Source organism: Micropterus salmoides, unplaced genomic scaffold, assembly GCF_014851395.1.
Source record: "Micropterus salmoides isolate LMB-PRFRI ecotype aquatic unplaced genomic scaffold, ASM1485139v1 Ms_hic_scaffold_13, whole genome shotgun sequence".
In the NCBI taxonomy this organism is placed as follows: Eukaryota; Metazoa; Chordata; class Actinopteri; order Centrarchiformes; family Centrarchidae; genus Micropterus; species Micropterus salmoides.
Window position 1 is genome coordinate 20048361 of NW_024040374.1, and position 12315 is coordinate 20060675.

Here is a 12315-nt window from a genome sequence, read left to right on the forward strand (position 1 = left end):
AAGGATAAAAATGGGCCTTTGGGAAGTATCAGAAATGTATTTTTTTGTCTGTATTGATAGATAAAAAGTTACGGCTTTATGCAGATTAGATTGGCTGTCAAATGAATGCCAAACTAACATATGCCATCATGAAAACAAAGAATATGAAATATAAATGTGTACCTTATTTTCTTTTGACAACACAATGTGGTGCAAATAATGAACCCTAGTCTGTGCTTTGAACAAACATTTTGCCATTAGTTCAGTGACTCCCAAGTTCCTGAAAAAGCAGTGACCTGTAAACTCTTGATTGGACAGTTAATTATTACTTTGACAAAGGTTTGGTCTTAATATGACATCTTTATTTCTAGTTCAGTTCAGCACATTACATTAATTCCTTTAGCTGACGCTTTTATCCAAAGCGACTTACAATTGCTCTATATGTCAGAGGTCGCACACCTCTGAAGCAACTAGGGGTTTAGTGTCTTGCTCAGGGATACATTGCTCATCGCCATCCCATGCACATGCACACAGTTGTTCTTGAGTGGCATATGTAAACATAAACCAATGAAGGACAAAATGCTAAAGTTACAATAAATTCGATTAACCAAAACCAGAGTGAAAATGGTATACTGTTTATATTGTGAACCCACTAGGTGGCGCCACCTCTCAGCAAAAGACAAAAGGTACGTTCGAGATGACTGCGGCTGACTTTCGCCGACTTGGTCTAACGTGAGTTGCAAATGCGCCTCTTGAAGTCAAACCTATGAGTCAAACGCACCTAAAAGCATCAGAAGACAGACTTTGATGAGATCTCTGTCTGCAGGGGGGGAAAAGGGCAGTGATTTAAAATACAAAAAATAAGAACTTAAAATAATAGGTCATTTAATGTAAAACCTAGCTTGAGTTCTGATATCTTAAAATATAAATGATATGCAACATTTTATGCTGGCAAATGTTGATATACACACAAATATCTCCTTATGTCATAGTCACATAGGCCTACTCATGTAAAAAGAACACTAGATGGTAATTTTAAACTTATGATGAGTGACTTAGCCTTCCTAACCTGCAGTGTATATAGCTCAAATCAACAACAAATAAAATTTGCTTTGTTCACTCAAATAATTGGGGAAATAGAAATTGTGATTATATTTCTGTGTGGATTTCTTTATATTTTATACTTTGTTCCTGTGTCGGAGCATCTGGAGGGTTCCTCTGTAGTTAAACAGCCTGAATTTGGGAACACTCACTTGAACAAGCGCTTAAATGCCCTTGCAAATTGTAGAAGTGCTCCAGCTATAATTTCAAAATGATTTACCAGATGAGCTAATGGATTTAACCCCTCAGCTTCCTCCCTGGCCTCCTTTTCACATCTGGACTGCAACTTTTGTCTTTCCTCTCTCAAGTCTTTCTCATACTGTTCAGTTAGCTCATTTTTCTCCTTTTCTCTCTCCTCATGCTCTCTCTCTCTCTGTCTTTCTAGCTCTTCCCTCTCCCTCTTTCTTTCCTCATTCATCTCCTCCTCCCTCCCTCTTCCTCTCCTCCTCTATCTCTTTCATCTCCCTCTCTCTCTCGGCCTGGAGTTTCTCATTTATTTTCTCCATTTCTTTTTCATATTTATCTTGAATTTTCCTTTCAAGTTCCTCCCTTTCTTTCTGTATTTGCTCTTCCTTCTCTTTCAGGATGCGTTGTTTCTCCTCTTCGATTGCCCTCTCAGCCTCTTGGAACATCTCGGTGGTGTAGTGGCTTCCTCCATTTCTCTGGACTATATTTCTGATCTTCTGGAGCAGCTCAGTGACCTGAGAGCGATCCTTCTTCTCCTTGTTGTTGAAGACATGGTACTGGCCCGTTACATCTGCCCACGAGTTCTTGAAGTTCTGGGCTGCCATTCAAGAAGTCCTCAACAGTGGTGTCTTCAAGAAGGTCACCACCAGTAAAGAGAACCATGCTGTATCTGTCTGCAGCCTGGCCAAAGATTTCTTGAATCATTTGCACAGTCTGCTGTTCCTCTTCAGTGTATCTGCCCAGCCTGATGGTCACCAGGAACACATGGGGTCCAGGAGAAGCGTAAGAGATGCACTGGCATATATCTGTAGTTGTTTTTTCTATACCAACCCTGGTGTCAAACAGGCCCGGGGTGTCAATGACAGCAACCTGTTGCCCATCCACCTCAGCTTTGGCCTTAGAACAGTCTACAGTCATGGACTTTGCACTGAACTTTGATTCAAAGCACTCTCGTCCCAGAATGGTGTTTCCAGTGGCACTCTTCCCAATTCCAGTCTTCCCCACAATCACTATCCTCAGCTCCTCATCATTTGTTCTGTTGCTTCCTGTGTAGAACAATGAGTGACATTAAGAGCATACATCAGGATATACCCTCTCATGCACAATTGATCGACAGTTGTTTTAACTCCATTTTGGGTTAATATATCATAGTTATGTTCTCCAAGTCATTTGAGGACAGTGTTGGTTGATTGATAGCAACACTGTGAAAGTAGTTATGTTTTCCAAATTGCTTGATGACCTCATCAATTCAAGACGGCCGATACGGATTGCCATGTGCTAAATGCCTCAGGCATACAGTGGTTTGAAAAAGTCTACACACCCCTATTAAAATGCCAGGTCCTCATGATGTAAAATAATGAGACAAAGATAAATCATCCACCTTTTATGTGACCTATAATGTGAACAATTCAATTGAAAAACAAATTGAAATCTTTGAGGGGGAAAAATGATAAATAAATGAAAAAAATTCCTCAAATAACCTGGTTGCATAAGTGTGCACACCCTTAGAGTAATACTTTGTTGAAGCACCTTTTGATTTTATTACAGCAGTCAGTCTTTTTGGGTAGGAGTCTATTAGCATGGCACATCTCCATGTGGCAGTATTTGCCCACTCTTCTTTGCAAAAGCGCTCCAAATCTGTCAGATTGCAAGGACATCACCTGTGCACAGCCCTCTTCAGATCACCCCACAGATGTTCAATTGGATTCAGGTCTGGGCTCTGGCTGGGCCATTCCAAATTAATCTTCTTCTGGTGAAACCATGCTTTTGTGGATTTGGATGTGTACTTTGGGCAGTTGTAGTGCTGAAGGGTGAACTTCCTCTTCCTCTTTCTAGTGGATGCCTGAAGGTTTTGTGCCAAAATTTCCTGGTATTTGGAACTATTCATTATTCGCTCCACCCTGACTAAGGCCCGGTTCCAGCTGAAGAAAAACAGCCCCAAAGCATGATGCTGCCACCACCTCCACTGTGGGTATGCTGTTCCTTGGGTGATGTGCAGTGTTGTTTTTGCACCAAACATACCTTTTGGAATTATGGCCAATAAGTTCTACCTTGGTTTCATCAGACCACAACACATTTTCCCACATGCTTTTGGGGGACTTGATGTTTGTTTTTGCAAACTTCAGCCGTGCTTGGATGTTTTTCATCCAGTTCTTGGTAAAGTCACAGTTGTGCCATATTTTCTCCACTTGATGATGACTGTCTTCACTGTGTTCCATGGTTATCTAATGCTTTGGAAATTATTTTGTACCCGTCTCCTGTCTTTCAACAATGAGATCTCTCTGATGCTTTGAAAGCTCTCTGCGGGCCATGGCTTTTGCTCTGATATGCAACTAAGAAAATATCAGGAAAATCCTACTAGAACAGCTGAGCTTTATTTGTGATTAATCAGAGTCACTTTAAATGATGGCAGGTGTGAAATGATTTCTAGTTAACCTGACTTTGAATGTGATTGGTTCATTCTGAACACAGCCACATCCCCAGTTATAAGAGGGTGTGCACACTTATGCAACCAGGTTATTGTTTTATTTTTCATTTTTCCCCCTCGAAGACTTCAGTTAGTTTTTCTATTGAATTGTTCACATTATAGGTCACATTAAAGGTGGAAAAAGGTCTGACATGATTTATCTTTGTCTCATTATTTTACTGGCATTTTAACAGGGGTGTGTAGACCATCCACTGTATCTGTGAAAAACTTTTATTCAAGGGGGTCAATCAAGGTAAAAAAAAAAAAAAATAGTAGTACATAAAGTGTTATTAACTTAATTGTTTATGTTTTATAAATTAAATTGTAGGTTTTATACCAAAAACCAACTGACCACATATGTGGACGTCATGCCACAGTGGAGTCAGATTACCTACATTAAGTGTAACCTGCTATATCTATTCTACTTTTTCAAAGATGTGATGAATTGTATTATATTATAATAACAGACATTTTATATGAACATAAATAACAATGCAAAAGTGCTAAGGTGTCTCTAAATCAAAGAAAGTAAGCATAGACCATAAAGGCCTGATAATTATAAAGGTATAAAATAGGCATTTAATTGTCTAAATGTGTAAACTATGTGTATGTAGCCAGAAAATTGAGAAGACACTGGGACGTAGTTTAACTTGCACAAAAACAAAGTAGTATATATGTCAGTTCTCTTGTCAGCTGGCACACACATATCACAAATAGCAAATCAATACTGCTAAAGTATAAACACTCCAGCCTAGAAAAACACCAGAAGATTTTAAATCTAAACAGTCCCTGCATATAAAGAAATATGGATGCAATTGCAGATTGAGCTGTTAGCTAAATTCAATTAAAATATACAATAAATGTGGGATCAAATAAGTTTGCTGAGTCAAAAAACATGTAGGCACCTAGCCTAAAGTCTTAAAATGTGCAGCTTTTCACCTCAATGATAAATTAATTTATTTTACTTCAGTTAGAAACTCCTCGACTTTAGTAGCTCCTATGTTTCAGCAGGTTTTCTGCTCATGTTAAAAACTTTCTTCACATTACCAATCTCTCCCACACATCTGTGTTCTCTCTGACATCTGCAAAATAATATTTTGAGACAAAAGTCGTAATATTACAAGAATAAAATCGCAATCTAATGAGAATAAAGTCATAATATTTTAACAAAATCTAACTGCCCCACTGCTGTGCATTAGCCTGCGTTATTGCTCTGCTGATAGGGTTGTAGGCTACCCTCTTTAGACCGTCTGACAGACACAGAGCCTGTTTGGGACTGTACTGGACGAGACGAGCGCACTGCTCTTCATTAGAGGTGAAAAACGGAAAATGAAAACACTTGTGATCAGACAGAAATCTCACTACACATCCACACAAATGCTTACTTCAGCTCGTTCACGTTAGGTGAACTTCAAACATAATGTAGCAATATTATTGCGAGTATCCTTCTGCAAGACAGGCATGATGATTATTGCATAATAATAATACGGACAATATTTTTGATGTTCTTGTTGAGCTACATTTGTGGCTTCAGTCAAAACATTCAGGGATAAAGCGCTGGTAAAAATGACCTGGCGACGCCGATGTACATACAATTAGATTTAGCTGTGATCACTTTTATATTACCTTAAAATAATTGTACTTTAAAACATCCATACATAAGATACAGTATCATAACATACCTAAGTTGCTGCTCATGTTTGGGTTGTAATAGTTGCTGGTCATGTTTGAGTTGAAGATAACGAAGTATCGCAGATGAAGTGAAGACACTGAGTTCAGACTGGCTGCTACAGCCCTCTTTAAAATGGCCCGAACCACACCCACATCTAGCTGCACTGTTTACACAATAAAAGTGAAACTGAAGCTCCATGTGGAAGTTTCAGTTTCATTATTATATAGATGGGAATATCAGGGTTTTTCCTGCTGCAAAATGAGATGGAGGTGTTACCAGCCAGATCACTGGCACACACGTGCATGTGTATTACCATGCATTCAATGGACTCAAACAACCACTTTTTTAAGAGTTCTAATAATGATGTGATTGAAGATGACAAGATGACAATCATCATGTTAAAGCATAGTTTATAATAAAAATAAAGGCACGCTGTTCAACATGAAATCAAATTCAACATAAAAGCTAATGTGTTCATTTACACAGTTAACAAACAGCAAGATGTTTAAATATGACTTAAGCATCTGCAACTTTCTATCCCATTAGTATCTGTTTTTGCTGAAGCATGTCACACAACATGGTTAAGCTCTGTTTGAGACTGAGAACATCAAATACCTACTGATATACTGAATGTCTTGCTCGGGGAGACATGGTCGCTCACACCAAAGGCATGTGTCTTATCTATGGCGCCATCACCACCCCCAAATAATTGATTATAAGCAGTATTAATATTATTAGACTGCAAACCAACCTATGTTATGAAGAATGAAGTAGAGATGGGACAAAGAGGAGGCGGCTTAAAATTGTGGGATGGCTGTCACAGACTTTTTAATGGACTTTGTAAACTGAAAATGTACACAGCAGTTTTAACCTTGTTTGACCTATTAATCTGTAAAAATATCTATGCTGACGTGCATATGAAGTTACCAAATGATTTGCATAAATCATATCAGGTCGATTATAACTGAGTAACAAATTTCATGATCAGCAGATGGACATATTAGTAGTTTAATTTTGGAAATAATGCTAAAATCACCTATCTGCTCTGTTTTCAAACCTGCAGGTTGCTGCTTGCTCAGCACTAGTCAGTATGCTGCTTATACTATCAGATAGCTCCACATTTCAACTGCTGCTCACCCCTCCTTCCAACATTTACAAGAAATGGCAGTAGTTCTTTCAAACTGCAGGAAATACTGCAGGACAAACAGGACTGAAGTGAAACTGCATCTGTTTGTGGTATGTACGTATATAGTAGCCTATACAAACAGAACATACTGTTCAGTAACTGTCAGTAACAGTCCTGTGTCTAGACTGAGGCACATGTCACATCTTCAGTGTCTTGTGCACTGCCCTGAACCCAATAGGAATTTTAAATTTAATGTTCACGTGCTTTACTTTTATAAATTCATCCTAGCAGGTTAACCAGATGCACCTCAAAAAAAAGTTTTGAGTTTTTACTGAATGCTGTTGTCATGGCGAGGTGAACTATTGTTTTTGTATACATGTTTCTCTCCTTCAAGTATTGCTTTTATAAATTACACAATTATGTGTACACGTATAGTCTTTCTATCTCTGTTTTGTCCTTTTCAATGAGGATGATTAAGTTTTTAATGTTAACCTCAACAGATCTTGACAATTTGTACCAACCTTTTGTCAATAACAACAGACTTGTAGTAACGATCTGCTTTCATAACTCCTCTCAGTCAATATATGTCGTATATTGGCCGTTATGATATGCACTAAAACAGGGACAGTTGGTACCGTCCAGATTCATCATCAGCATCATCTGTTATAATTTGTTTACTTACTATATCTTGTATTTTGAAAAGTCCCTTGTAGTATGAAGCTACAGAGAAAAAACTCAGCTTTTCTCCTGTTCTGAACACTGTTTCTCAATCTGCGTTCTTGTCTGTATTTGTTCTTGTGGACCTGTGAAACATCATCAGTCGCAGCCCAAGTAGTGTTCCAATTTCAATGAATTATTATTATTATGAAATATTTATTTATGAAATATTTATTTTTTTGAACTTTGAATCATGCAAAGCTGCAATACATACAGGTGTCACAGAACTACAATATAGGATTGGAAAAGCAGTATAATATGTCTCCTTTAAAGTGTTTTATAGTGAGTTTCAGATCATTGTTTAGCTGTCCGGCCTCCAGCTTTACTGTTTTCATTCACTCTCACAGTACTGAAGCAGGCAGCATGTTCAGTGAGAAAGCTCTAAAAACTCATTGTACACTACCAGCTAAGCACCAAAAAGCTGACAGACACACTTTGTGAACATTTAGCAGCTAAGATAGCTCCAGATATTTCCTTCAGGAGATTGTTAGAAACCAAAAACAGCTAAAAAAGAGTGAATACTATTTGTCAGGTGCCAGAAACACAACTCCAAATGAATAATCATGTGTAAATAAGCAGCTACTTGATATCAAGTTTTCAGTATTAAGTGATAGGTGACCATAACATCAGTTTTGCGTCCACAACATGTTTCTGCTGCCAAAGTGATTAAAAAAAATCAGTTACTGCAGGTTTTAATTCCAACTGAATTATATTTTGTCATTCCTTTATGCAGTCAAAAATAATGTTAAATGTTTAAATATATTGTCAATAGTTTTAAACAAATAAAAGGAAGAAAATGGGTATTTGGGATTTTTTTAAATCACAGGACAACAGTGTCTGTGATTTACAGTCAGATATGCTGTAGCATTTCATGTAGTATTTCAGTTCAAATTTAAACAAACACGTGATATGTGTGTGCGTGCACATAAAGAAAAACTGTACAATCCTACATATAAAGTAGTGTGTCAATCTCAGGATGAAGAGCAGCAACAGTTAAAGGGGAGGTGAGGTGTCCTTTTTTATAACAAACCCCAGTCCCGTGCATGGAACAAACATTTTGTCATTAGTTCAGTGTAAAACACCAAGTTCCTGAAAAAGCAACCTGTGGCCTTTGAACTCTTGATTTGACAGTAAATTATTACTTTGACAAAGGTTTGGTCTTAAAATCACATCTTTATTTCTAGTTCAGTTAAGCACATAAACACAGTGTATGACAAACTGCCAGCAGAAAGGAAACAAAATCAAATAATGTCCTATTAGTCTGCAGGAAACCAAAGTGCAGTGATTTAAAACACAATAAAAAAGAAAACTTGAAACTTGAAACAATAGGTAATTTAATGTAATACATAGGTTTAGTTAGGATGTCATCTTAAAATGTTGACATGCAAACACATTACACTGTCAAATGTTAATATACACATTAAATATCTCCTTAGGCCATATTCAAATACTCATGTAAAAAGAACGCTAGATGATAATTTGAGACTGTGTCATGATGAGTGACTTGACGTTCAACAAATAAAATTAGCTTCATCATTCACTCAGATAATGGGGAAAAAGAAATTGTGAATATATTTCTGTGGATGAAATAATAATAGCTTTTTTTTGTTCTTGTGTGTGAGCATCTGGAGGGTTCCTCTGTAGTTAAACAGCATGAGTTTAGGACCACTCACTTGAACAATCTTACAAGATCCTTTCCGAGCTGTTTGATTCCTCCAACTATAGCTTCACCAGCTAGAACCAGAGGATATAATGGATTAAACTCCTCAGCTTCCTCCCTGGCCTCCTTTTCACATCTGGACTGCAACTTTCGTTTTTCCTCTCTCAATTTTTTTCTCATGCTGTTCGGTTAGTTTTTTCATCTCCCTCTCTCTGTCATCACGATCTCTCTGTCTCTGTCTTTCTAGCTCTTCCCTCTCCCTCTTTCTTTCCTCATTCATCTCCTCCTTCTCCCTCTTTCTCTCCTCCTCTCTCTCTTTCTTCTCCCTCTCTCTGTCAGCATGGAGTTGCTCTTTAATTTTTTTCATCTCTTTTTCATATTTTTCTTGAAGTTTCCTTTCAAGTTTCTCTCTTTCGAAGGATTCGAAGGAAGGACAATTTTAGGAGTTTGGTATGAGGGTAGAGTTGAATTTAATCAACTCCCTTCCAATTATTATTTTATTTGGGTCCATATGATGTCCAACGTACCAGTTGTGAACAAAAGCATACATTGTGGTCAAAGCACTTGACTACAAAGGGGATTCAAGGGATCAAGTAAATCAAATCAAACGGTACCAAATTATCAAATGACCTTGCCATGTAGGCTCATTATGTACTTAATGGCGTCACCATCAACGCTACACATTCAGAGACAGAATAAATCACAGTGAAGAGACACAGAACATCAACAGTCAAACAGATCGGAAAAACTGTACACAGTACTTGAAGTGGAAAAAAATAAGTTCCAGTACTCCCAGCGCACTATCCTCAACCTCAAGGTGAAACTAGTAAATATTATAATATTAAATACAAAGTAAAATCTTAGTAGCCTATAATATTAATATATTTACAGATCAAACTTTATTTGGATAATTAAATAATACAATTATTGTGCAAGAAAAATGCGCTACATAATCATGACCATTCATGCAGAACAACAAGTCCCACATTTCTAAAATTTGCTGATTGCATCACTTTGTTTTGCAAAGTGGTGAAGACATAAGGGTCTCAGATTAGGAGTGTGACGGTCACGAGAACAAGATGAGAAGATATTTTTACAGTATTTTGAATAAATATTTCATCTGAAATATATCAGTGGAGGGGTCTGGGCGTCCTCCCCCAGAAGACTTTGAGCATTAAACACTTAATTTCCTGCATTCTGGAGACATGTTCTGCACCAGTTTATGGTGGAAATGTCTTTATTTATATGAAGGGAAACAGAATTAATGTGGTAGGTAACATATCAAAATATAGAAATATAGGACTAATAACGCAGCAATCAGCTTTTGGAAAATGCACATTTGTTTCTTCTATATTTTAATTCCATTGCATGTTTTCTTATTGTGCATTGTTTCATTTGTTACTTAAAATTTCTTGTTGCAAACTGTTTTTCAGAACATTTTTAACAAAAGCTTTCAAAAAGTGATGGAGCCATTCACGAAAAGTGATATTGATGAGCTAAATTCAGCAAACGGCTGCTTGAAAGGCACCCCAGCTTCTGTTCTCCCTCTCTCTCTGCCGACAGAGTTTAGCAGGCAGGCGAGAACGGGAGCAGGTGAGTGTCACATAGTGTCCAGAGAACCTCATATGGAGAGGGCAGCGTACCAGCAGACAAACCGGAAGGACCCGCTGCCGGTACACTGCAGTGAGGGGCTTCTCATCCAGACTGACATTTGTTTAAAGATTTCTTAGATTTTGAAAATAAACCTTTTCCTTAGGAAAGGATGATAATATAACCGTTAGTTTCTGTGATGTCACCCAATATACCAGAGAAAAACTGATAACATTAAAAGCACGTCTTCTGAACCTTCTTTCAAAAAGGGCATTCATCTCAAAAATGCACAAGAAATGCCAAGAAGTCATTATGTTTAGTTGGAAACAATCTTATAAATGTATAAAAGTACTCCAGAATCTGTAGTCAGATTATCATAATTGTCTATAGGAGCTACAGCAGTACATTAGTGTTACATAAAATTAGATTTAGCCATGATCACTGTTATATCACCATAAAGTAATTGCACTATAAAATATGGATAGAGTGTAGTAACTTACCTAAATTGCTGATCATGTTTGGGTTGTAATACTTGCTGTTCATGTTTGAGTACAAAGTACTGCAGCTGAAGTGAAAACACCGAGATCTGCTGCAGATCCTTTTAAAAAGGCCCAAACCACACCCATCAGTAGCTGCACCGATTATAAAGTGAAAGTAATACTGATGCTTCATGAAGATATTTTGGTATGAGTAGGCTATTTAAAAAAGATCAATAGGAATATCAGGGGTTTTCCGGCTCTAAATGAGGCAGAGGTGGTACCATCCTGATCCCGTGCACACATGTGCATGTGTACCGGGCCTTCAATTGGCTCAAGCAAACGCTTTTTACAAGCCACAAATTTTAAGAGTGTTAATGATGATATGATAGAATAAAATGACAATAATCATGTTAAATCATATTTTACAAATAAACAAAGACACCCTGTTCAACATTAAATCAAATACAGCCAATATGTTAATTTACACAGTTAAGATTTTCAAATCAAATCAAATATAACTTCAGTTCTTGTTTTCATAGTCCAGGATCCTCTTTCAGTTTAGTTGATGTGAATTCCTGGATAATAAATGTTCATCTGCAAATTTCTGTCCCAGTATTGTTTTTTCTTGCCGAAGCACGAGTGACATAGTTAAGCTCTGTTGGAGACTGAGAACATCAAATACTAATATACTGACTATCTTGTAAAACAAGTTGATTTTGCTGGTAATATATTATTTACAAAAATCTCATCAGGGCCCTCTTCCCGTCTGTTCTGGGTGTACACGGAAAATAACTTTTGTGTTTGTAAACAGCCCTGGCCCTGTAAATGGGAAACAAACAAACCCAACACTATTCCCGCAATGATCTTTGTGTCCGGTAACACAGGACATTCAGCTTACTTTCTAGTTTGCCAAGATATGCTGTTGATGTGATGTTAGCTATGGTAGCAGGAGGGTTGTGAGTTTGGCTGTGTTGTTGTTCGATAAGTATCATGGTATTTGTCATGATGTTGGATTTCTCCAGAAACGTTTACTCCACTTTTTAATGGATCTCATTCATGTTAATTCATACATTGATGTCCAAAATCTAATGAGTTCATGTACAACTTGTACAACATGTTCAACTACAACTACTTTCATAATAGTTGGCCTGGTATCATAGAGCGTATCCAGTGTCATGCTTATGATATGTTTATCCGACTTCTTTATGCATGCCTGCTTAGTTTCCCGGAAATCCTTTTGTACACTGTAAGCTGTAAACTTTGCTCCCCCTCCCTCACCATTTACAAGAAATGGCAGCAGTTCTTTTAAGCTCACCATTCTGCCTCTCCTATGATATG

General features: G+C 37.4%; 1 protein-coding gene across 1 annotated transcript; it reads right to left on the reverse strand.

The window, feature by feature from the left end:
• Positions 1-319: 319 nt before the first annotated feature.
• On the reverse strand, positions 320-5542 carry LOC119900816 (GTPase IMAP family member 7-like). The gene is given in 3 exon segments (XM_038716074.1): positions 320-1829; positions 1831-2312; positions 5416-5542. Coding segments are annotated over 3 exon segments (864 nt in total). The 5' UTR covers positions 5459-5542; the 3' UTR covers positions 320-1490.
• Positions 5543-12315: the final 6773 nt, after the last annotated feature.